Source organism: Pogona vitticeps, chromosome 5, assembly GCF_051106095.1.
Source record: "Pogona vitticeps strain Pit_001003342236 chromosome 5, PviZW2.1, whole genome shotgun sequence".
Taxonomy (NCBI): Eukaryota; Metazoa; Chordata; class Lepidosauria; order Squamata; family Agamidae; genus Pogona; species Pogona vitticeps.
This window is the reverse complement of record NC_135787.1, coordinates 98886488-98914076: the sequence shown is the minus strand read 5'-3', so window position 1 is coordinate 98914076 and position 27589 is coordinate 98886488. Positions and strand designations below refer to the sequence as shown.

Here is a 27589-nt window from a genome sequence, read left to right as displayed (position 1 = left end):
TTGTGCCTTCATTTGGCAAGATCCAGAATTGTGGGGGGGGGGGGGGGAGAGTGCAAGTTACCCGGATTTTCTTTCAGTAAATTTCTCTTAAACATCTGAAGTTGCTGTGTTAATGTTTAGTAGAGCAAAGACATTTGGCTCTAAATGTCCGTGTGGAGTGGCTATTTTCACAACCTTTCTGTGTGTTTTTTGACCAGGCTTGCTCTTTTGCTCAATGCCAGGGGCACCCAGCAGCTCCTGGTATTGGCCCACCGGATGCAGCATCTTGAGGCCTTCATCCACTTTTCAACAGCCTATGCAAACTGTAATCGGAGGTACATAGAAGAAGTCATCTACCCACCACCTGTGGAGCCCAAGAAACTTTTTGACCTTGTGGAGTAAGTGGAAACGGTCTTCCTTTCTGCTGTTGTGTGGTTTTAGATAGAGGACTACTACGCCCTCCCTTGTATATGATTACTGCTGCGTGAATGTTGCATTGCTTCAGTCTCAGACTGAAATGTTCTTGTGAATGCAGTCACACAAAATATACAGGCCTTTTATGATGATCTTTAATGGGCATAATTCTATTGCATAACTTTGCATGGTATAAACCTGATTAGGTAAAGGTTCCCCTTGACAATTTTTGTCCAGACGTGTTTGACTCTAGGGGGCGGTGCTCATCCCCATTTCCAAGCTGTAGAGGCAGCGTATTGTCCGAAGACAATCTTCCGTGGTCACATGGCCAGTGCGACTTAGACACGGAACGCTGTTACCTTCCCACCGAGGTGGTCCCTATTGATCTACTTGCATTTGCATGTTTTCGAACCGCTAGGTTGGCGGGAGCTGGGACAAGTGACGGGAGCTCACCCCGTTGCGTGGATTCGATCTTACGACTGCTGGTCTTCTGACCCTGCAGCACAGGCTTCTGCGATTTAGCCCGCAGCACCACCATGTCATAATAAATCTGATTAGGGTGCCAGAAATAATTAATTAAAACTAATTTAAAGATTCCTGACCCACTGTTTTAGCTTCTGAGGCTCCCTAGAGTTTCTGTTTCCTGGGGAAGCTGTTAGGAGCTTCAGAACAGGGGATGGGAAACTTTAAAAGTTTTTAAAGAAAACATTGCATGATCAGTTCTGGTGGCCCCAATCCCCCATGACTGTGTAATGTGTTTAAATATAGTAATGTATCGTTATGTGTCCAGAGAATCTGACAAGTGTGGAATCTGAGGTAGAGAGTGTATTTACGTGTGGGTAGAAAGTCAGTGGAAAAGGTGCGGGGGGTGATTTTTGAGATAGTGTGACAGACGTGAGCTTGAGAAAATCAAGTTGTAATGAGATACGGAAGATGAAAAAGGGATTGAGCACTGAGGAAAGTGGATGGGATTTAGTGGTGGAGAGGAGACTGTGGGAAAGTTGCATGTATGTGGCTAAGTCTCAGATTGGTGGTATGTTGATGATGAAGAACAACTGGTGCTATATATGTGTTAGTTTGCTGCAGTGTAGTAAGGAGAAAATAATTAAAAAAAACATCCTTTTATACTGTCTGCAATTTTTAAATCAGTGACACACTCTCAAGCTCCTACAGGCTGTCTTCGTGCCCTGCACTGCACTTTCTTACCTCAGCATGCCCTCCAAAGCTGATTGCCTTGAGCATTAGATTAAGGAAAACCATTTTGGGTATGGAAGATTGGCTGTTCTGTAGGCACCTGGGTGGGTAGCTTCTGATTTGAAGAGATTATAATGTATAAGTAGAAAGAAGGGAAACAGCAATGAGGGAATGGCTTAAAAAATACTCTAGGCATATTATCCACGCTGAATCAGTCAGTGCTGATTTCTACAATGAATAAAATGGGCAAAATGTTACTTCACATTTAGGCATCATCATCATCATCATCATCATCATCATCATCATCAATAATCATAATCATAATCATAATCATAATCATAATCATAATAATAATAATAATAATAATAATAAATGCTCTGCCTCTATACTAAAAATAATGCTAAAGACACTTGTCAATAGAGTATAAATGTAACTATGTATAGAAACAAAAAACACATTAATAGAAAATTGCTTTTTAAAGCAGTTCAGTTCAAATGCATTGAGCAGTAAATGACTAGCACCACCAAATGAAAATTTGCTTCATCTCTGAACCTAAAAAAAAATTAAAAGTCTCAATTAAAATAAACGTTTTTGCCGGCCAACAGAAGTATAAGAAGATGGAGCTCTCCTAGCCTTTGTTGGCAGGGAGTTCCAGAATGTGAGAGCTCTCTGCTTTGTGTTTCAGTCACACATGTGTGTATGCAAGCGGTAGAACAAAGGGAAGGGTTTGTCTGGAGGAGCTTAAAGTCTGGGCAGTCTTGTCTGAAATAACATAATTTTCCAAATGATCTTCCACATAGTTGGTCCCAAGTCATGCAAGCATTTTGAATTGTGGGGAAAGGAAGTGAAATGCTCCCCAGCATAAGCCTGGATGCAGTATGCTAAATTAACTGACAGTTCCAGATACTTTTCGGAGGCAGCAGTGCTTAGAGTATATAGTACAGTAGTTCAACAGGCTGTAACTAAGGCATATTTCATTGTGAACAGATTTGACATCTCTAGCAATGGGCACCTTAGTTCTGCAAATATATTTCTGACCACCATTGGAATGGGAGATTCCAGATTTCTGGTATGAATTTAGGAGTGCACCTGAAGGGATATTTGAGTTTTCAATGGGATTGGGAATGTGTCCAAGACAGGTTGAATTACGGTTCCCTGATTTGTCTTTTAGGTGAAGCAGGGATACCTCTGTCTTTAATTTGCTCTCATCTAGTTCATTATTGACACCAGATACTTAATCAGAATGAAAACAGTTGCCTTGGATATAGACTAAAAGTTGGATGTCATCCACATACTAGTGGCAAATAACAAAACTTTGGAGTGCTGATTCTTGGGGTTGTATGTGTAATTCAAGATGGAATCCTGAGAGACATCAGAGGTTAAAGGCCAGAGCATCTTCATATGAAATTACCCTTCTAAGGAGAGTATGAACCATCATGGAATGGTTCTGTTAGATATTATCCCAGCCAGGCAGTTTGGAAGAATAACCTTTTGTTCATGTCATTAAAGGTGCCAAAATGGCTAGGAGAACCAACAGGGACACACTACCCATGGTTGGTTCAGAGCAGATCATCTGCAGCTGCTGCCAAATTAGTCAGTGGCCAAAATCCTGTTCTTTAGTGTAGTAAGGTCCACTAGAGTAGGTCCACTGAATCACTGGGGATTTGCTGAGTCATCTTCACTGCACCTTTGACTTACTATGCTAAAGCAACAGGATTTCAGGTGATGTCTCATAACCAGGCCTGAAGTCACACTGAAATATGTCTAAATCATATTCTAAACATATGTGGTATGAATCATCTTCCAAAGCACTTGACCTACATCCTTGAGCTGTCCAGCTGACCAGCCATTACAGCTAGACAAGGAAAGAGCAAAGTTAAATCAAACAGACCTGTACCAACTATGACAAAGAACAGGGAAGTAGCCTCCCCAAAAACATAAGGACCGTGAACACATTTGGGCATCCCCTGGGCAATGCCACCTCCCTGTTGGCTTATCCTTCACCCTTAGATTGCTTCTGACAGGACCAGAGGTGATAACCAGTTGTGACCAATCCTTGTTGGCAAGTAATATAATCTTCAACGTGTCATATAATTCTATTCAGTAATATCCATTTTTTGTTTATAGGTCAGAATGTGATAGGCTTTTGACTACCCAAGAAATTTCATTTGAGCAATCATGTAAATGAAGTGATGGTGAAGAAAAAAATATTTTCTTACTATCATATCCAACTTGGAGTAGGTGTTCACCTATGTTCTAGAGCAGTGGTTCCTAACCTTGGGTAACTCAGGTGTTCCTGGACTGCAACTCCCAGAAGCTTTTACCACCAGCTGTACTGGCAAGCATTTCTGAGAGTTGCTATCCCAGAACACCTGAGATACCCAGTGTTGGGAACCACTGGTTTACACTATGGCCATAACCACTATGGCCATAACCACAGGCTGGGAGGGGCACAGAATGAATGGAATTGGCCCCAACTACTGTTCCTAGGCATGACACAAACCCTACTGCGGTTTTAAAATGGCACCAATGCACAGTTAAAAACCATATTAGTGCTTCCATTCTGGCCTGCTAGTGCTGGGAGGCTTCCAAGCTACCTCAGCATAGGCCATCGTTCTTACTAGACATGGGGCATTTGTATTCGTATCCCTGGGAATACAAATACAAATATTGTATTTGTATTCCTGGGAGGTCTATTCCCCCCCCCCCAACTGGCAACTCCAATTATGAGTTGCCATGCAGAACACACGACTGGCGTAGTTTTCATCGCACCAATCACAGAAGTAGCGTGGCCAGCACTTCCCTGCCTCCCCATGCAGTTGACCATTCTGGTGAGGAAGCAGGATGATGAGTCTCCTTGCTCAGCTGTTTAGTGGTTGGCTGCTCAGGGAGGTAGGGAAGTGGTGGCTGAACTACTTCTGTGATTGGCAAGACGATAATGACACTGGCTGCACACGCCACGTGGCGATCAGTAATTGGACCTGCTGGTTTCAGAGAGGAGGAACTGGACATCCCAGGCACCTGTGCTGACAATATTCATATTTGTCAAGGATACAAATACGAGTATCCCATGTCTAGTTCTGACCAGTGGAAGGGAGCAATTATGCTTTTGCCACATGTCATGCCAGTGAAGACTCCCAGCTGCTGCTTCAACATCAGTACTGTTAGTAACCTGGAAGACTCTCAGCACTGACCAGCCAGCAATAAGAACTACATATCCTACTTTAATGGAAGGAATTAAACTACAAGTGAGAAGGATCTTGGAATTGTCATAGATCACGAGATGAATATGAGCCAAAAGTGTGATGTGGCTACCAAAAAGGCAAATGCTGTTTTAGACTGCATTAATAGAAGTATAGTTTCTAAATTCCGCGAGGTGTTAGTCCCCCCTCTATTCAGCACTGGTTAGGCTTCAACTTGAGGATTGTGTCCAGTTCTGGACACCACACTTCAAGAAGGATGCTAACAAATTGGAACAAGTTCAGAGGAGGGCAACAAAGATGGTCATGGGGCTGGAAACCAAGCTCTAGGAGGAAAGACTGAAAGAATCAGGCATATTTAGCCTTATATAAAGAAGACAGAGGGGAGATATAATAACACTTTTCAAATACTTGAAAAGCTGTCATACAGAGGAGGGGTGGGATATGTTCTTAATCATCCCAGAGTACAGGACATGCAACAATGGACTCAACTTACAGGAAGCCAGATTTCAGTTGAATACGAGAAATGAGGAAAAACGTCCTAACTGTTAGAGCAGTAAGATGGTGGAACCAATTACAAGTACCTCAAAAGGTAGTGAGTGCTCCAACCCTGGAGGCATTCAAGAGAACCACCTAGCAGAGATCCTTTGATTTGTATTCCTGCATCGAGCAGGGGGTTGGATTTGATGGCCTTGCAGCCCCTTCCAACTTCACTATTCCATGATTTTGTGATTCTATGAATTGCCTTAAAATGGGATCCATGTGTCAATTTATTTATTTATTTATATTTATTTATTGGACTTATATACCGCCCCATAGCGCTACAAGCACTCTCCGGGCAGTTTACAATTTTTAATTATGCAGGCTACACATTGCTCCCCCGAACAAGCTGGGTACTCATTTTACCGACCTCGGAAGGATGGAAGGCTGAGTCAACCTTGAGCCGGCTACCTGGGATTTGAACCCCAAGTCGTGAGCACAGTTTTAGCTGCAGTACAGCGTTTTAACCACTGCGCCACGAGGCTCTTCACAAGCAATGTATCTGCAGACATGTCGTTCCTGGCTATATTGAATTGGATTTGCTCTGTGTTTTCTATCAGAGAGTGAGTCTAGCAGTCTTTGTATGCATTTCATCAAATTCAGTTGCTCTGAAGACCAAGGATTTTTTAAAAAATTTACACTGTTCAATGGAAGAGCACACATGGGGCCCATTGTATCAGCCATTGGGATCACTCCCTGTTCCAGAGGGCCACTGTGGCTTCAACAGGGATCTCTAACAAGGCAGGAGGAATATTCCCAGGTTCTGTCAAGAAACTACTTGCATTAATCAGTCTTCTGGTTAGATCATCCTACTCATTCCTTATCATTACAGGGTCTTCAAGTCCCAGTAAGTTTGAAACCTACCAGGTAGTAATCTGTTCGTGACAATGTTCCTTCATCTCCAGACCACTGTCATTCCATCTGACACACAAACAAACAAACAAAAAACCCCCAAAATCCTGAGTGTCCTACTCAGTAAAATCTAATGTGCTGTGGAAGCCATGACAACCCAAGGTATTCCAGACAAGGTGACTGTAACATGTATATTGAATCCCACCCAAAAGCCTTGGAGGGTCCAGGTCAACGTCCGAGACTGCCTCAGCTTGCCCAAGAAGGAAGATTTAACAGTTCAGAATATAGCATCAGTATCTCTATCTCAAATCTTCTACACATACTTAAAACTAGACTGCATAATGAGCTACCTTGTTTAGGGAATAGAAGGCCTCTCTGTTGTTCCCTAGATCTTGCCTGCTGCTGCACAGAAAATCCAGGTAGGCAAAGCTTAAGAGAGATCAAGCTTGTTCCTGCCTTTTCCTCCACGGTATATAATGAATGAAAGGTTTAAAGAAATTGAAGGTCACCCACAAAGATATGTAGGAACAGATGCATGCTCTGCTTTTATATGATAGAAAACACAACATGACAAATCAGCAATAGAAATTACATCACTATGTGCTGGCTTATGAGAACACCACAAGAGGAACCCTCCCCAAAAAAATAAGCGCCATAGAGCAATTAATTGTCCTGCTTTCTCATCAGAAAAGTGTTCCAGCTGGTATACAATTTGCCTCCGGGAAATAACTATTGTTTAGCTAATGGTATGTCAAGATGTCCCTCACTGCACTTTCACATAGTGAAAAAAATGCACTTGATATATACAACTAAAATCTAAGCCAAGTAATCATTCTGACTTCTAAGCTGGGCTATTCACTCCCCCTTCTCCTCTTTTCAAAAGGCAAACCTTTTTTCTCTTACATTCTGCAAACATTCCTCAACATGCCACGAACCAACATTTCACATACACAATCATTTTTCTACATGTCTAGGACCTCCTTCTTCCTGACCTTGTCTATCTATCAACCAATTAATTGCAAGAAAGCTTAACACAACTCTCCACCCATATTCCACATGAGATCCACAGGTGTCTTATCTCGCTTCCAATTAAGCGGTATTCTTGTTTGGTCTTCTTTTCTTCCAGTCCCCTTCGGCCTTGCCTTCATATCTCTGCACCAGGCAAGTAACTCTGCAAAAACAGTCTCACACATTCCATTGCTTTTTACTCATCTGACACAGAACTTAACAGACTCCGTCTTCATATGACTACAATTCCCAGGATCCTTCAGTTCATTACATGGTATATGTATGCATTTCTCCGAGTCACTAAATCTCATAGAATCATAGAACAACTGAGTTGCAAGGGCTCTACAAGGCCATCAAGTCCAACCCCCTGCTCAATACAAATGAAAGCAGATCTGTCAGGTGGTTTTGTAAATTTCTCTTCAATGCCTCCAGTGCTGGAGTGCTCACCACTTCCTGAGGTAACTGGATCGATTGTTATACTGCTGTGTTGAGAACAGTGTGAGTGGGAAAAGCCCAGGCATATACACTGTTACATACAGTATATACACACGCTCCAGTATCCTGAGAAATTGTCCTTGTTTATAACTCTGAACCACCAGGAGTAAGACATCGTTGACAGAAGTACATAATTCCCGAGCTTCAGTCAGCACTCAGAGCCAGTACTATGCACCACAGATTCCTTATTTTAATCAAATGGACAAGGGGTCTTTGCAGATAATCCAGAGGAAAACTTGCATAGTGATGCACAAAATATAAGTATCATGTGATGCCTCTCATGTTTTTTTTTTAAATGTGCTACATGTTTGTGCTGTTGCCAGTGCGAGCTTATAATATTTTTTTTCAGGATATTAGTCCGTAGATCAGGGGTTCCCAAACGGTGCACCACAGCTCCATGGGGTGCTCAGGAACTGGGACAGATGTGCCACTGGAAAAAAAAGACTGAACATAGGGCTATGAAATCCATAGAGGAGCTGTTCATGGCTTAACACTTTCAATAATGTGTCATACTAAATAGCTTGTTTTAGAAATCAACAAAGTAACAAATGAGTATTCCCAGATTTAGTATTCCAGAGTAACACCTGAAGCCCTTAAAAATAATGATCCATTATGAAATACAATGTTAAAATAACTGTTATTGTTGACTAGACACATTAAGGAACAAAACTTAAATATTTTAATATTATATGGAAGAATATTTTAGTATTTGGCCTTTGTATGAAAAGGGTGAGAGAAGGTACATCTATTAAAACATGCTGTTCTGCATTCATTATTGGAGGTAAAGTAGGTTTGCTGCCCTTCTTTGCATTTGAACATTTCTTTCTCTGTATTACCAGACAGTTTGTTTAAAAAATTATCATGCTGAAAATTTTAAAAGGTGTTATCTTCATTTTCAGGGGAGCATGCTGAAATGTTATGGCCAGAATACTATAAGGTCGGTATGCTGCTGTAAGTGCAGTGGAGTAAACTGCGTGGCAAAGTACTGCTAAGTTGCTGCTTGTACATCACTCTTGGTGCACCAGTTGCATGAGTGCCATGAGGAATGAAGTGGCAACTCTTTAAACAGTGACAATCATCATTGCAGTTTACACCCCTACACTTAACACTAGCATAGCTAACTAGTAAGACTCTGGCAGTTTATTTAATTTTGACGACCGTGTTGCTGGTTTGATTCTCCCCCAACACAGACACAAATGTATACATTTTCTCTCTTCTGTTTTTATAAATATGTTCCAATGTATCCTCTTAGGTGGATGGATGAGTCCCTTCTCGAAGACATCACCCCCAAACTCATCGGGGATTGGCCCAACACCTATACGTTCACCAAAGCCTTGACAGAGTACCTTATTCAGCAAGAGAAAGGGAACTTAAACGTCGCTATCATTAGACCATCTATTGTGGGTGCCAGCTGGCGTGAGCCTTTTCCCGTAAGCATGATTGCTCCTCCATTCTTGCTCAGTTCCCTGAATAAATGCTGACAGCAGCAGTTACTTTGCTCAAAGCTTATCTGAAAATATTAATGGAGTGGAATCCTTGGAACATTTGTGCTCTTGAGAACAGTGAGAGAAAGGAGGCCAAACAACACGATCCAAAGATCACGTTTCCCATTTTCATGTTACGGAATTTCGTTCTCTGTCTTTTATGAGAATTAATGCCTCTGATGTTGAATATGCCTTGATAGCATCTTTTAAGATCTGTGATGTTGACAGTCATTTTGTATTACTCATTTATATACACTACCTCTGCAAACATGCTGGAAAACATTTAAACAGTGTATAGTTTTTTGCATATTGTATATCTTAAAAGATTATTTGAGACTAAATGCAGATAATAGATATACAGTAAACAGGGAGCTCTGCTCATTTCCTTGTTAGTCTATTGCAAGCAAAACCAACTAAGAGAGGCACCTTAGCTCTCAGGCACCTGGATTTTTAAAAAGGTAGTGACAGCAATGTGGAGTATATTCTAACCATTTTGAGAAGTTCACCTTGAGGGTTCGTACAGAAGGTGAACTATTAGAATATCTAGAAATAAAGTTTTATGTGCATTTCTCATTTTTCTTGACCTCACTAAGAATTCCAGTGGCCTAATCCCAAATGGGACCCAACTATTGACAACAAGACTATATCACTCCTACTACTCTGTTTGGTTTGACGCCAAATGGCATGCAACACTACTTTTGTCTTAATACCTTATTTGTTTCTCATTTATTTATTTGAGTTCTGCCCTTTCTTTCTCTCCGAAGTTGAAACCCAAGTATAGTGTTTTTTTAAGTCCAAGTTTAAAAAAAGTTCTAAATATTAAAATATAATTAATTCAGTTTTTAATATTAAAAAGAGAAAAAAGTTAAAAACTCAGCTACTTAGTTAAAGTAAATATGATTTAACAACAGAAAAGTGCAGCACCTCCTCAGAAAATCCTGCCCTTAGCAATTTGTTTGCTGTCAAAATGCTGATTAGATAGGAAAAATTTCATGTAGTGTCAGAAGGGCATCTTGGATGTGGCTAACCTAATCTTCCCAGGTATGGAATTCTAAAATTTGAGGGTAGGTCCTGAAAAGGTCCTCTCTTGCATCCTCACCAAGTGTATCTCTACAAAGTACCCCAGCGGGATATTTACTGCAATATTTTCTTGGGGAGGGGGGAACCCAACTTGTGATAGAGAGTTGAAATTGAAGGCTTTCTTTAGAATTGCTGAGGTGACAGTACTGTAGAATGTCTACATTACAGGCCTAATTTTCTATGAACTCTGAAACAAAATGGAACTCTGAAGTGTCAAAACAAGTGTCCATCTGTGATGGTTAGAGACTAACATGTTTTATGTGGAGTGAGTTTCATAGACTTTGCAGGGATCTGATGAAATGAACTTTAGTCAAGGGAAACTTATACCAAATAAAATGTGTTATTTATAAATTTACTAGTTTTTTGTTATCTCAGATCATAATGTGTCCACTCATTCTATTTTCACCCCAGTAAATAGATTTGTCATGTTTTTGTATTGTTCTGAAAACCTTTTTGGTCAGGGTAGGGTCACCGGATGACAAATATAGCAAAGCGTGCTTCAAGCACTCTCTGGGCGGTTTACACATTAATTATGCAGGCTACACATTGCCCCTCCCCCAAGCGAGCTGGGTACTCATTTTACCGGCCTTGGAAGGATAGAAGGCTGAGTCAACCTTGAGCTGGCTACCTGGGATTGAACCCCAGGTCGTGAGCACAGTTTTGGCTGCAGTACAGCAGTTTAACCACTGCGCCACAAGGTAGATGTCATGTGTACATGAAGGTGTTCAAAGCTTCTAACAAACCACTTTACCCCTTTTAAAATCAATTTTCTTTTTCTGGGCTTTAGTTCAATGTTTGCCTTCTATAGAAATGTGACTGAAGTTTTTAAGTTTTTAGAAAAAACTGTTTTTAAAAATGAATTCCTGTGTTGTGCAAGTAAAAGAAGGAAATCATACAATACAAAAAACCATTATTCAGTGTTAGCTATACTTCTAGATTGAAGTTTTCAAAATAGGTATCAAAAGAAAGATTGTTTACAAATATAAAACAGTACTTTTATTAGAACAACCATGTTGGTATTGTGTGCTTTGCACTAATTGGATGTAATCATACTTCCCGTGTATATTTGTACACTACTTCCAGAGGCAAATTTTGTGTTACATAAACTGGGCTAGCCCTTCCTGGGGAAGTTGCCTCAGGTAGCAAATTTTGTTTGTGTGTGTCACAACATGAGTTATTGAGTTTCCTATTACTGTATTTTTTTTTTCACACAGGTGAGGAAGGGGAGCTTGTAGGGTTTTCTGCTTGAGGTGCCAAAATAACTTGATTGAGCTTGCATAAGACACAGCTTGACTTGCATGGAGGGGAAAGGGGTAGCATTCGTTACTCACTTCAAGCAGCACAATATCTTGACCCAGTCCTGGATGCCACTTCAACATAACCTTTCTATTTTGTTTGCTTTTAGGCATGCTTTAGTATAATATTTTTCAAGCTTGTCTTAGTATACTTGGGATTCTTGGTCAGCAAAAGCCAATACTAAAACCCAGATTTACAGACTGGCAGGTGGCTTGCATAGTGTACTGACTGGAATGACCAATGTCTAATCCAACTGCCTCTCACACATTTATTTTCCTTTATTGTGTATTCTTTTCAGGGTTGGATTGACAACTTTAATGGAACAAGTGGTCTCCTTACTGCTGTACGTATGGTTACTGGTAAAATTACTTGGTTTTCTCAGACTCAAAAAGCAGGGCCAGAACCTAGGAGCAAAACTGCTACACTGGGCAGCTGAAGGGGTCGAATCTGCTGGGATAAAAATAGAATCTAAGCCCTATTCATGCTTGAGGGTAGGGACAATGTGAGCTCCTGAATAAAAAGGTTACAGGATAGCCCTGCCTCCCTATTATCACTTTCTTTGTTGGCAGAGCAGTAGACTGAAGAGGAGAGCATCGTCCAGAGGTCTATACTGTCCATGCAACCAGAAACTTCGGTTTTTCAGGCTTCCAGATTTTAGGGAGCCTTTATTGATGGCAAAGGCTCCCGCTTTCAAACTAATACGTTAGTTTGTAAAGTACATTGGTGCCTCACAAGATGATTTTAATTTGTTTCACGAAAATCATCGTCTTGTGAAAAAAAATCATCTTGTGAGGTTCCCTATGCATCAGTCTAAAAAAAAAAGTCTTGTGAAGCATCGGTCTTAAAAAAAAAGTCTTGTGAAGCATCGGTCTAAAAAAATGTCCTGCAAAGCACGGTCATAGAAAAAAAAAACATCTTGCAAGGCACCATAGTGATCGCAAAAAATAATCGTCTTGCAGGTTTTTCATCCTGCAAGGCAGTTGTCTAGCGAGGTGCCACTGTAATCCATTTTCACCAGGAGATGACATTTCTTACTGATTTTAGCTACTGTAATTGCTTACTGTATTGGTATATGTTACGACCTCAGTATCTAGTGGAACGCCTCCTCCCACCTAGATCTACCTGAATCACTCGTTCTAGCAGGAAGGGTGTCTGAAGGGCCTAATGCCGAGGGAGGCCCGGAGAGAAAGAACAAGAAACCAGGCCTTCTCAGCAGTGGCCTCTTGCCTTTGGAACAGTCTGCCCCCAGAGATATGTCTGGCTCCCTTGCTGGGTGTTTTTAAGAGCAAACTTAAGACCTGGCTCTTTAGGCAGGCTTTCCCTCCAGTCATCACCTGATTATTTTTCCCACCTTGAACTATACTATTACTGTTTTTTTTTAAAATGTTTTTATTGTATTGGTTTTATTTTATCTTTTATTGTTAGCCGCCCAGAGTAGATTTTGGTCTAGATGGGCAGGTTATAAATTTAATAAATTAATATATCATCATCATCATTTAGTCGTTCAGTCATGTCCGACTCTTCGTGACCCCTTGGACCAGAGCACGCCAGGCCCTCCTGTCTTCCACTGCTTCCCGAGGTTGGGTCAAATTCATGTTGGTCGCTTTGATGACACTGTCCAACCATCTCATCCTCTGTCGTCCCCTTCTCCTCTTGCCTTCACACTTTCCTAACATCAAGGTCTTTGCCAGGGAGTCTTCTCTTCTCATGAGATGGCCAAAGTATAGGAGCCTCAGCTTCAGGATCTGTCCTTCCAGTGAGCACTCAGGGTTGATTTCCTTTAGAATTGATAGGTTTGTTCTCCTTGCAGTGCAGGGGACTCTGAAGATCATTTTTATCTATTTATTTATTGTATTTATACCCCGCCTATCTAGTCATTTCGACCGCTTTAGGCGGCTTACAACATAAGGATAACAAGTTCTTAAAAATTTTATAACAATTAATTAATTAAATGATTCTATAAGATGGGAAAAATAAAAATAAATCAAATAAAATAAATCATACTTAGGTTGTATTTTTGTTAGAGAATGAAATTTTGCCATTGAATAGACTGACTAGTTTTCCCCCACCCCCTGTCTCCGGCAGGCTGGAAAAGGGATTATACGAACAGTAAAATGCAACACAGAGGCAGTAGCAGATATTGTTCCTGTAGATGTGGCTATCAATTTAAGCCTTGCTGCTGGATGGTACACTGCAGTTCACAGGTACGACTGCACGTTGTTTTCTGTACTTTCTTATCAAGAATACTTTGTTAAACTGGGACAGTTTTTTGTACTTCAGGAGACCTCATTTTCAAACCCAGATAGACAAAAGCTAAAAATGTTGCAACATGTTCCAGGATGTGGGGAAGGGTTTCCCAAATTTTGATCACTCCCCTTTCTAAAATACAGTTAGAGGCATACTTCCCTCCTACACGGGGTTTCCTGAGACTCAGAATTGCCTGCCCTCATTGGAGTTGATCTTTTATGTTCTCTGCATGGGTTGGGATGTGCTGTTTCCTTGGAAGGAAGGAAGGAAGCCTAGAGCCATGACACATGAAGAGAGACAGTGGACAGTCATGGATGCATTAGCTATGCCCAGTGGAGACAGACTGAAAAGTGGCCAGATCAGAGCAGTGAATCACATACAGCAGATATTCCCTTCCGTGGATGTCTTGTACTCTGTTCCGTTATGTTAGCTGTGCTGTTCACTGTGGCTCAAACAAGAATGCCTTGCCACCCCTCAGGTATCTTTCAGGCCTTGTAAATAAAATTGGCAGAGATTGTTTACAAGATGTTATGTCATTGAGTAGCCTCTATTTTAGATCTTCTGACCTGAAAAGGCAATTAAATGACTTCCTGAATATAATTTAGATTTAGGTGACTCAAAATTGAAGAGGAAAAAAAATCCAGAGTGGAACTTCTACTGGATGTGACTTAGATCTGTAATCAGAGAGGGGGCAGAAAGACCTTTCATTTGCATGATATTGCCCAACTATTCCTTCGAAACTCAAGTATACGGAGAGTGGATCAACCAGTTAATTATTACATCCTTTGACTGCTAAGAGGGCTGTAAAATGAACTAGGTGATAGATTACATTCGTGGCTGCTCCCCAAAATGGTAGATTGGTACTTAGCTTCCCCTTCCTTTCAGAAAACATACTGAAGGGGCTTACCACTATTTTAGCATCACATTATTCCATAGTTTGCTGAGAGACATGTGGGGAAAGATTGACTGGAATACAGAGAATGTTAGAGTTAGAGTTATTATCCTAGACATTACAGCGTAAGAGATGTATCTGAACACGTGTCTAAACCCACTTGCTAGTCATGGCTGATTAGGCATCCTTCAGTCTTGAGAGACTATGGTAATGTGCTCTGTATGGAAGACTTGGAACAGCATCTAGTGTGGCTGAGAAGGCCACTTTGAGAGTGATAATCCCTTCCACACTGAGGACAAATCCAATCTGTCCCCTGTCCTTCTCCCTGATTTTGCTGGTTTCAGGGGTGCCTCTTTGCCTCCACCTGCTGGACAAGGGTCTCTCCAAAATGACAGAGACCATGATGCCTGCCTCCATGCTGAACGCTCAGATGTCAAGGTTTTCCATCGCTTGAGGTCTATTCCTAAGGCCTTCAGATCCCGCTTGCAGATATACTTGTATTGCAGCTGTGGTCTCGCTCTGTAGCGATTTCCCTGCATTAATTCTCCATACAGGAGATCTTTTGGAATCTGACCATCAGCCATTCTCATGACATGCCCAAGCCAATGTAGACATCACTGTTTCAGTAATGTATACTTGCTAAAAATTCCAGCTCGTTCTAGGACTACTCTGTTTGGAACTTTGTCCTGCCAGGTGATACCAAAAATGCGTCAGAGGCAATGTATATGGAACATGTTCAGCTCCTCTCCTGCTGTGCATGAAGGGTTCAGGATTCACTGTAGTACAGGAGTGTGGTATATGCCTTCAACTTCTTATTAAGCCATGCTCTCTTTGTGAGTCTAGAGAACATGGTAGCTGCTTTGCCAGTGCATTTATCCAGCTAGACATCTAGGGAGAGAATGTCAGAGATCATTGAGCCGAGGTACACAAAGTCATGAACAACTTCCAATTCTTGTATGGAGATGGTAATAGAGGGAGGTGAGTCCACGCCCTGGCCCATGACTTGTGTTTTCTTCAGGCTGATTGTTAATACAAAGTCTTGGCAGGCCTTACAAAAACGATTCACAAGCTGTTGGAGGTCTTCAGCAGAGTGGGCAACAACAGCTGCATCATCGGCGAAGAGGAAGTCCTGCATGCATTTCAGCTGGACTGTGGTCTTCGCTCTCAGTCTAGAGAGATTAAAGAGCTTTCCAACTGATCTAGTCCGGAGATAGACACCTTCTGTTGCAGTTCCAAAGGCCTGCTTCAGCATGACAGCAAAGAAGATCCCAAACAGGGTCGGCGCAAGGACACAGCCCTGTTTCACTCCGCTTCAGATGTCAAAGGGATCTGATGTTGAGCCATCAAAACCTACAGTGCCCTTCATTTCCTCATGAAAAGACCTGATTATGTTAAGGAGTCAAGGTAGATATCCAGTCTTGGGAAGGATTTTAAAAAGGCCATACCTACTAACCAAATCAAAGGCCTTTGTGAGATCTATGAAGGCCACAAAGAGTGGCTGTTGTTGTTCCCTACATTTCTCCTGCAATTGTTGGAGGGAGAATACCATGTCAGTGGTGGATCTATTAGCTTAAAATCCACACTGTGATTCTGGATAGACTCTGTCTGCAAGCACCTGGAGTCTCTTCAGCACAACACAGGCAAGCAGCTTCCCTACAACGCTGAGAAGAGAGATGCCACGGTAGTTATTGCAGTCCCCCCCCCCCGTCTCCTTTGTTCTTATACATTGTGACTATGTTTGCATCCTTCATGTCTTGTGGTATTCCACTTTCCTTCTAGCAATGACAAAAGATTTAATACAGCTCGGTGGTGATGATCTCTTTACAGCACTTCAGCAGGGATGTTATCCTTCCCAGGTGCCTTGGGAATCCAAGGCCAGTTTTATTTCTGCTAAAGTTGGTTCACTATCCAACTCTTCCAAGATAGGAAGGCACTCAGTGTTATTTAATGCCTCTTTGGTTACTGTGTTCCCTCTAGAATATAGCTCAAGAGTAGTGTCGCACCCAGCGTTCCATCTGCTGTGCCCGGTCCTGGATGATCAAGCATACTTCAAGGGAGCATATTTCTTCTGTATTGGACCTAAAGCCTGCTTGATACCGTCATACATTCCCTTGACGTTACCTGTGTCCACTGCTATCTGTATCTGAGAGCCGAGCTGAAGCCAATAATCATTGGAACATCTGGCAGCCTGTTGGACTTTGCTATGAGCAAGTCAAAGAGCCTGCAAGTTGTACTCACTAGTACAGTGCTTGGGCAAATTCCTCCACTTTTCTTTGATCGCGAGTCTTGCTGATGTCAATACGTGGTCTTCTTTTTTCGTGTGATACAATCTCTTTGCTTGCAGTTTTACTCTACTACACACCAGGGAGTGGTCAGTATCGCAATCAGCACTCTGGTAACTACGTTGGATCGTAATACTAGGAAGGCTAGAACGTCTAGTGAGGATCAAATCAAGCTGATGCCAATGCTTCAATCTTGGGTGTCTCCAGGAAACTTTTTGTTGAAGCTTCGTATTAAAGAACATGTTGCTGAACTAAAGTAGATTGATTAAACCAGCTCTTGAATGGTAAATTGGCTGATAAAGCTTTTGTAGGTTCGGTAGGTTTACTCTAGTTCAGTGGTTCCCAATCTTGGGTCCCCAGATGTTCTTAGACTACAGCTCCCAGAAACCTTCACTGCTAGCCATGCTGGCCAGGATTTCTGGGAACCACTACTCTGGTTGGAACAAGTAAGCTGATTATGGCCTTAGCTGATAGTTTTGCAATATCACTGACCGAATAGCCTAGAATGTAGTTTATCAAGTAAGTAAAGCTGATGAAAACCTTTGGCTGCCAATTATATTTAATGTGCCATAATACCAACACACTTGGAAAATAAACAATTTTTCCCTTTTATCTGGGCACGCTTTGTAATTATATTTATGGAAATACTTCATGAAAATATTGCATTTCTTTAAAAGAATACTGTGTAAGATTACATTCCTATGATGATGGATGCAGTGAGCATTTCTGAACATTGAAGGAAACTTTAAATGGTTTCTTCCTGTCCTTGCTTATTTTTCAGACCAAAATCAATGTTGATATATAATTGTACGACGGGTGGCTTGAACCCATTTTGTTGGGGAGAGATGGGTAAGTTCTTACTGTTCTGCTGACCTGAGGGAGAATATAGTTTCAGATAGGGGAGAGACCTGGTGAGTTCCAGGTCTGTGAAAACTCACCTGGTCCATTCAGAGCATCAGACTTCTATTCCATTTCAGTATCTTCTATTTTCATGCAGGGATGAGGCAGCATGAAATGAATATATGATAATATAATGTTTGTGCAGGCTCACTTGGCATTATGTTAACTTTATTAGTGTGCTAGCAAAAGTGCTCAGATTTGCATGTCTCAAAATAAAATAATGGGGTTGGAAGGGTCCTATAAGGCAATTAAGTCCAAATTGCTGCTCAATGTAGGAATCTAAAATATATCTGACGGATGGTTATCTAATTTTCTCTTGAATGCATCTAGCATTGAAGCACTCACAGCCTCCCAAGATAATTGGTTCCATTGTCTTGCTGCTCTAACAATTACAACATTTTTCCTGATATTCAACCAAAATCTGGCTTCCTGTAACTTGAGCCCATTATTACATGTCCTGCACTCTGGGATGATCAAGAACAGATCCTGCCCCTTCTCTGTATAGCAGTTTTTCAAGTACAGTACTGTATTTAAAGAATGCTATCATATCACCCCTCAGTCTTCTTTTCTCAAGTCCAAACATGCCCAGTTCTTTCAGTCTTTTTTCATTGGGCTTGATTTCCAGTCCCCTGATCATCCTTGTTGCCCTCCTCTGAACCTGTTGCAGTTTGTCTGAATCCTCCTCAATGTGTTGTGTCCAGAACAGTACTCAAGATGAAGCCGAACCAGTGCCAAATAGAGGGGAACCTCACAGAGTTTGAAGACAATACTTCTGTTAATGCAACCTTAAATAGCATTTGCCCTTTTTGGGCTTAGACATAGACTTACAATGTGATACATAGAAGCGACAAGCAGTGTCTTGGAGCTGTCAAATCTGCACATATTCTGGAGGGAGTGAAACCATGGGCTGTGGGGCCTATGGGCATGTTTTCTGCCTTCTCATGATGTATGCTTCACAGGAGGCACAGCGATTGGTTTGGGACGATTTATCCTTGCCAACCCCTGAGGTTCTCTTTTCTATCTGATTGCATGACAGTGGGTACGAGAAGATAGTGAGACAATTAGAGATTCGATGAAGCAGTATTTAATTTTGTTAATATCAGATCTCTTTAAATTCTTTTGAATAAATGCATCTCAGTTTTTAGCGTTATACTTTCTTTCTTTCTTTCTTTCTTTCTTTCTTTCTTTCTTTCTTTCTTTCTTTCTTTCTTTCTTTCTTTCTTTCTTTCTTTCTTTCTTTCTTTCTTTCTTACATTTGTATACCATGCTGTCTAGTGGCATGCCATCACTATGCGCGGTTTCCAGCATAGTAGGACATAAAAAATAACAACCCACCCACCCCATCCAAACCATGGAAATACAAAAAACAACCTCTACCAAACCCAAAACAACAATGCAGAAAAACCCAACATATACCTTACAGCAATTATAGATGGAGGATATCCTGAAATGCTTATCTAAAAAGCAATGCTTCTAAATGTTTTTAAATCCAGTTGGATTTCTGATAGAGTACAATAAATAAAATAAATCTTCATTCTTTTCACAACTGGCAATGCTGAATTCTGCCATAATTATATGCTTCTGAAAGCATGGGATTAGCACACTTAGTCTTCTGATGAAAATATCTGTTCTCCTTTCGCATGCAGAGTATCATGTCATATCTACATACAAGAGGAATCCCTTGGAGAAAGCCTTCAGAATACCTAATGCCAACATGACCTCAAACTATTTGATGCATCAGTATTGGACAGCTGTCAGTCACAAGTTCCCAGCCTTTCTCTATGATTTGTATCTGCGGTTAACCGGAAGAAAGCCAAGGTGAGAGAAGGCATCACTGCTATGTTCCTGTGATGGAAGCACTGGGAACAACCTGCTATGTACATAAGCAAATCAGGCTTGTTGTGACCTTCCTTCTTTACTGCCATTACCAAATTTAACACCGAAGCATCTTACTGAGGAAGAGAGAGGGAGATAATTGCTTTGATGAATACAGTGTTATTAGAGTATATGGGCACTACAGGCTTTGTAACAACAAAAGATTCTACCAGGTTATACAAATTTATGACTAGATGTGCTCTTGGAAGAGTAACATTTTATTAATCACAAATATTTAAAACAAATGGGTAATATTGATTAGAGTGAAGACTGTTTTTAAAACACAGAAGAAACCTTAAGGTGCCCTGTATTTGAACACAATTAACTTCTTTGACTCCATTGTGGTTCACAGTAACATGTGCTGAAGTCCCATTGGATTTTAGCAGGACTTAAACATAAATATGCTCAAGGTTTCAGATAATGGCTCAGAGGGATGTGAAGCCTAAGCCTCAAATCAAATTGGGCTTCCATGGACTGGGTTTTCCTTCAGGTGAACCAAACAACCTGAACCAAAACTGGATCCCAAATAAAGCCTTATTCAGGGTTTAGATGGAAAGACAGGACAAAAGGGTGGGTCTTTTTGGGTTTTGTTTCTGTGGAAGTATGCAGAGTGATGAAAGGAGTAGAGCTGAGTAACTGATTAGTCCACTTCTTATCCTGTGGTACATTTTCCAAGGACTTCTCCATTTGCTGTGTTTTGGGAGAGGATGTGAGTTTCATATGGGTTCTTTTTGATCCTTTTGTTATTGTACTGCTCTTCTTTATGGTTTCTTTGACTCACACGTTTGGGTTTCATGCCCAAACAGAGCCAACTTCTTCCAGTGAGTAGTTTTTGGTAGCAGCTCTGCTTCCTGTACCTACTGCACGTATGTAGCCTCACTCTAATGACCTCCTTCGGTTCCTTCTTTTCCACCACAAAAGGAGTTGCTCCTAATAGTTCAAAGACTGAGTAGTTTTTTTTCTTTTGTCCTACATTTAAAAAAGAGAAATAATCTTTCCCTTTGTTGTCATCTTGTTACCTGCCTCATTCTTCATCATCTGTTCCTAGTCTTCATCCTACTGTGCTGTTTTGTTGCATTCCAGTTTATGTCTTCTAAGTCCCCTTCAAGGAAGAACATGCCATATGGAGTCAAGCTTGTTCCAGATGACCAAAAATTCAAAAGTCTTTTCTGCCTAGGAGAGACCCATCTTATCCATTTCTGTAAATTCTGCAGAGGCTTTGCTAATCAAGGCTTGAAAACTTAGCTGTCTAAAATCCGCCTTTCATCCTGGTAGCAGTGCTAATGGCCAAGAACAAAGTAATGCCCACCACTTTTCTGCTGATTTATAAGAGGCCAGTTGTATCTTCAGTGCCTCTGACCTCTTTAGTCTCCATTACTAATCAAGTAGGGTCAACTCTGTTGGTGTCTTATATTCAGCTCACTTCAGTTCCAGCCTAGGGCTTGATTGTGTTGGTACTGAGCTCTTCCATATCGAGTGTCAAAATGCCACTTACAGCTACAGTGTCATCTACATCCCTTCTGACTGGTCTTCATAAGCAAAAGGACAAGAATATCCATCGGTAGCAAGGAAGTGTGGCCTTCAACACCATAGATCTTCCCAAGAAAAAAATACAAGACACTTAAGCTCTTACTTGATCCAGAAATTTTTGTACTTTTACCAACTTTGCCCCTTTTGCCAGCTTCAGTTCTCTTACTGACTGTGATGGCAATACTAGTCATTACCAGCTGCAACCGGAGCACTGGCTTGGGTCTTGCCCTGTGTTACAGAGCAGGTGTTAGCATTCTCTTCCCATTAACATCATCATGCCTGCTGGAAATTTTGCTTGCCTGTGATACTGAACCTCTCCAACACACATTTGATGAGATATTTTGCTTTTTGAATATTTGCTTTCACCAGGTTCCTCTGCTCTCTCAGGATCTCCCTACTCTGACCATCACTCTCACTCACAGTCTCTTCAGAGTACTTACAGACAATCTCTCTAGCCTCTGTCCCAGTCACCTCACAGTACTCACTGACAGTCCCAATCTCATACCCCTTCTTGTCAGTCTCTGTTCCCTTCCTAAAGAGATAATAGAATGCTTCACTATCAACGCCATTACCATCAGTCTAGCCCCATTCCCACATATTGGTCCTTCATGTCCTATGGACATAATTTGGGTACTCAGAGAAACAACCACACTCACACTTGTCAGCAACAAATTCCTTAGGAGCTCCCAAACTACCATGGTTACTGACAGGATCACAACTCTGCATATCATCACCAGAGACAGGACTTTCAACCACCACCTGCTGTTCCCAAACAAGCAAGAGCTCTTGATCAACACCATTTATCCAGAATTGTTCACCGACTTGATCAGAATCAGCCCCTGGTTTCTACCTTAGGACTGTTCTCATATTTGTTGTACTGGCTTGCCAGCTTCCAGATTGCCTTTGAAACTAACTACAACTCCTGTTTCAATACCAGTTTGGGGACTGACAGCGAGGCTTTCACAAACAGCTCCTACAGGGTCCAGAATTGCTGCATCCCCCAACGTCTTACTCACAAGTCCTACGTTTCCCACTCCACCTTAAAAATCAGGGCTTACTGCCCTTTGAATATACCTCGCAGATATATTCACTCCTCTAATCATCCAGCTATATCCTTTCATGGGCTGCCAAAATCCCATTGATCATCTGTAAACTCCCATATCCTACCTATCTCCCCTCAACATACCCCTTCACTTTCTTAGCAGAATGGAAACTGCAGGCGGAGGGTAGAGTGAAGATTGCATATGTGCAGTTCATTGGGGTGATGGGGTTCTCGCTAAAATCTACTCAGTGCTAAAAGATTTCAAAGCTGGCTCTATGTGAGCACGAGACTGATGTGTGAATTCACAGATGACTATTCAAAGAACCACAGTTACAGGCAAGCAGCCTGTTATGTAGCAGCTAGAAGTGTTTCAGATATTCATTCTTTGTGGGATGATGATGTGATTCCAAGTTCTTTTCGAAATCCTTTCTTCCTCCCTCACTCTTTCTCAAATACATCAGCAGGGATTTTAATGCAGTGAAAAAAAAACAGCACTCATCCTGAGGTAGCCAGTTTTGTCTGTGTTCTTTCCTGGACTCACACTATTTTTCTCTCTGCTGCTGCTGCTGTTTGTGTATGTATGTGAGAGAGAGAGAGAGATTCTGGCAGTGAATCAATTTTCCCTTAGTTTCGTTAGGAAGAAATGTCTAGTTTGTGCATATACTATAGAGGAAAGGGCATAGCTCAGTTGCAGGGCACATACTTTGCATGCAGAAAAACCTCCGGGCCAAGTACTGCTGAAAGAAGCTCTAGACTGGAAACTTGAAGGGCTTGCTACCAGTGTCTGTAGAAAACCAGCAAGCTGACTCATACACCATGGCTTCGTATGTTTTGCCTGAATATCCCTAAGCATGAGAGCTACCTACGTGATCAGGGGGTGCGGGGAAAATCTTTAGGACACAGATTTCCTTTGAATAGTGTAAAGGATTTGTTTCCATCTGAACTAAAGAGGGTTCTTGGAGGAGTTGAGAACTCATCATTCTTAAGTACTTTTTGGAGGTCAGTATATGGCCAGTTCTCTTTAGAGTGGTGAAGATAACTCCTCTCTTTTCAAAGCTCAAATGTAATCATTTGGAGTTGTGATGATACTTTACTTTATCTCAGTAAGGTCCCCATTAAGAATGCCACACTGGATATCTTTAGCATTGCTGGCCCTGCCATGACGTCGACACTTTCACATGACTTGTCAGGAAAAGGATTTTTGTGTTCAAACTAGAAATATGTGGAAATGTTTTATATGAAATGACTGTAGAATCAGTGGTAAGTATTGCTGGGAAGGTGAACTGGACAGGCTTCTTTTCATATGGTTATCCACACATTTTTATATCAACTAATATAATACAGGTTTTTTTTTCTAATTTGAATTTTTGCATTGATCAAACATTGTAAACTGCCTGTTTGGTTGGATGGTTGGTTTGTCTAAAGGCCCATCTTATGTATTTGCGAAGGCTCGTGAGCACAGAGTGCTGTCCTCTGAAGATGCCGGCCACAGAGACTGGCGAAACGTTAGGAAGAACAACCTTCAGAACACGGCCAAAGAGACGGAAAAGCCCACAACGCCCATCTTATGCTTACCTCTTTGTTAGAAACATCCCTGCAGCACAGGAGTTGTACCTGTTTCAGATCTTTCTGTTCTGACTTTCAGGATGATGAAGCTCTTCCATCGCCTGCACAAGACCATGGCATTCTTTGAATACTTCACCAGCCGTACCTGGGAATGGAATTCAGACAATATGAGTATGTTAATGAGCCAGCTCAGTCCCAAAGACAAGAAAGTAAGTATTTTCTGATAGAGTCTATTATCACTGAATAATATGGGTAGCTTGCCATATCCTGTGAAGTGCCAGAATTGTCAGGCCAGGCTGAGTTCAGAGGCTTCAGGAATTTACTAGAATCGTTGCATGGGTTGGAGGATGGACAGACTAGAAATGTAAATAATAATAAATGTGGCATTTGCAGCATGTTTGAGAGCAGGTGAGTTCTGTGGTTTTGTGTGGACCGTTTGATGGGGACTGGTGTATAGTTTCTGCATGAAAGCATGCCTCTGCACTATATATTATCTATATCATGGATGTGTGTTGCACGATGAGAGTGTCTGCTGCTAAAGTGGAGACGCTTCATCACAATTTCTTTCCCACAGATTCAGCTAGTTGGCACAATCTGTCATGTTGGAGGTATGGCATTTCTAGATAATGATATATGGAAATCTGATTTCCTGCTGGCAATGTGGGCACAATATTGTGCAGCAACATCAGACCATTTTCCTGTATTTTGTGGCCTTGTTTGATACGAAGGTGCATTTAATTTCAGGAATGGGTAGTTCCATCATTCCTCCTGTTTTTTCTTCTCCCTCCCCCCCCATTTCAGTTATTCTGCTTTGATGTCCGTCAACTGCATTGGTCAGAATACATCGAAAATTACTGCGTTGGAACTAAGAAATACCTGCTGAATGAAGATATGGCTGGAATTCCTGCCGCAAAGCAGCACTTAAGAAAGTAAGGCATACATAAACTTGTCTGTGAAGAGAACATTCTCAGTGACCAGAAGAAGAATCACGTTGCACACCTCGGCTTGTCCAACAGGAGTGACGTCATAATCAGTAGCAGATTGCTATTGATTAAAGTGTTCCTTTTCCAGTCTTGTAGTGCACATGATCTGACGAGAAATCAGAGTATGATTTATTATGTCTCTCTCCCTAGTCTTAACTGTTTTTACTGTTATTTTATAATAACCTGATTGATTGTAACTGTTTTATCTTGCCTAGTCTATGACTGGTGCAATATATAAAATACAGTGGTGCCCCGCATAGCGAGGTTAATCCGTTCCGGATTAACCCTCGCTATGCGGAATCGTCGCTAAACGGGTAGGGAAAACGTATTGAAACGCATTAAACTTAGTTTAATGTGTTCCAATACCTTGCTTACTTACCCGTTCAGTGAGGATTCCCCTTGCCGGCAGCCATTTTCGCGCCCTCACTAAGCGAGGGCAGGGCGTGAAAACGGCTGCCGGCAGCCATTTCCGGGCTTCCGGCGGCCATTTTGGAGCCGCCGAACAGCTGTTCGGTGGCTCCAAAATGGCCGCCGCAATACCTGATCTTCGCAATGAGGGTTTTCCCCATTGCGAAGATCGGGTATGTTTCCGTATAGCGATCCCGAAAAAGGGATCACTATATGGAAACATCGCTATACGGTGCACTCGCTAAGCGAGGCACCACTGTATGTACATAGTGCAAACAGTGATAAGATTAAGTCAGATGTACCCTGAAACTGAAAAAGGAAATCTTTAATCAGAAGCAATCTGACAACACCGTCATTCCCATTGCCCAGACAAAGTTCACTCAACAGGATTTCAGCAAATGAGTGAAAAAAAACATGAGTTGCAAACAACAGTCTAATTCAGTTGAACTTCATTGAACTTCATTTCCTGGAAGCTTCAGCTAGCATGGTCAGAAGTCAGGGATTCTGTAGGCTGTAGTTCAGCAAAATCCGAGGACCCAGCATTGAGATTAGTTTAAAAAAAAAATTAGACCTCTCTCTTCAGATGGGACGTGGAGGCGCTGCAGGCTAAACCGCAGAAGCCTCTGCTGCAGGGTCAGAAGACCAAGCAGTCGTAAGATCGAATCCACGTGACGGAGTGAGCGCCCGTCACATGTCCCAGCTCCCGCCAACCTAGCAGTTCTAAAGCATGCAAATACAAGTAGATAAATAGGGACCACCTCGGTGGGAAGGTAGCAGCGTTCTGTGTCTAAGTCGCACTGGCCATGTGACCACAGAAGATTGTCTTCGGAAACTTGGAAACGGGGATGAGCACTGCTCCCTAGAGTTGAACACGACTGGACAAAAATTGTCAAGGGGAACCTTTACCTTTACCTTCAGTAAAGCCTTTATTTATCAGCTTGTTTACCAAATAATACCTACATATATGTCTGTTGTTTTTTTCAGTTGAGATCAGCAATGGTAAACACATCCTCTTTCAGGCAAAAACTTCTCTGCCATTATTTATCTACTACAGTTATTTGCTTCCTGTCTTTCTGGATGCAGATCTTTCAAATATTGCTTACAGAAAACTCTATCAGCTAGTCAAATCACAATAAGAAATACCGATTTTTAAAATTTACAGCATCAGAACAGATAGCATTAATTCTAAGGGGGGCGTTACTAGTGTTTCCATTGTAAGTTAGGTTCCCCCCCTTAAAACAAGGCACTCTCTCCCCACACACTTTGTTTACACATGGATTAACACTGTTGGAACACCTTTGGGAACATGGGTCTCTTGTAAACAGGATGTATAAGGACCACCTTGTTTTCAACAAAAATTGCTCCTTCACAGTGAAAACATCATTTACTCGCTGCTGTAATGCAAATTTTAGTGGTAGCATAGGGCCCTTGGTGTCATCAAAGCTAGACTGAGGGCTGTATGTGAGCCACTCCGAATGAGGCCAGCTAAAGCAGTAAGGATCTTTTATAATAGGAGAGGTGTGGTCACTTTTTCTTCTGATTCCCTCTCACCCTGCTTTTGAGTTCAGCAATCAATGGAATCTGCTGTATGATTCTGGTATAACTCTTCCCAGGTCATTCTCAGCATTCCATCACATTATGGGACTCCTGTAGGTAGCAATCACCACACCAGGACCATAATATAAGAATCAAGTACAAAATATAAAGTGGAGCTATAAGCTGTTTGCCACTGGAGAGTGTTGTTGATCTGTTTTGTGCATTTTTTGTGAGATCTGTCACCAAATGGATGGCTTATCTAGACTTTTTTTCTCTCTTTCTTACTAGGCTAAGGAATATTCAATATGCACTCAATACGATTTTTCTTGTGATCATCTGGCGTGTGTTCATTGCAAGGTCACAAATGGCTCAAAACGTGTGGTACTTTGTGGTGAACCTCTGCTATAAGTTCCTTAACTACTTCAGAGCTTCCAGCTCACTCAGGCATTGAAATCTCTACCAAGCTATTGACTACCTATTCATGGAAGGACCTTCGTCTCCTCAAGCAACAACTGTGGATGTTTGGGTTGACAGTTGCAGGGTATCTTTCAGTTGCTACAGAATTCAATGAGTATTTGAGGCACATCACAATAATTGCATATTTTTAGTAATGCTTTGACAAATCACTGTCTTCCCTCTCTGTATCCACCAGTATGAATATCAAAGCCATAAGTTAAAATTAGGACACAAGTGATTTTGGAACATTGTCCCTGTGCCCACTTCTCCAGTGAAGGGCTGTGTATTACCAAAGCTGCCATATTTCTGTATAAAGAGTAACCTAACATT

At 41.5% G+C, this 27589-nt stretch overlaps 1 protein-coding gene across 1 annotated transcript in view; it reads left to right on the top strand.

The window, feature by feature from the left end:
• Nucleotides 1–27589, top strand: part of LOC110074959 (fatty acyl-CoA reductase 1) — a 91004-nt gene extending 63415 nt beyond the window's left edge. The window contains exons 5-13 of the mRNA XM_073000922.2: nt 198–377; nt 8935–9112; nt 11841–11885; nt 13628–13746; nt 17745–17812; nt 19510–19681; nt 23956–24085; nt 24678–24805; nt 27092–27589. Of these exons, the coding sequence (XP_072857023.2) occupies nt 198–377; nt 8935–9112; nt 11841–11885; nt 13628–13746; nt 17745–17812; nt 19510–19681; nt 23956–24085; nt 24678–24805; nt 27092–27254 (1183 nt within the window). The 3' untranslated portion in view covers nt 27255–27589. The remainder of the gene's footprint in view (nt 1–197; nt 378–8934; nt 9113–11840; nt 11886–13627; nt 13747–17744; nt 17813–19509; nt 19682–23955; nt 24086–24677; nt 24806–27091) is intronic.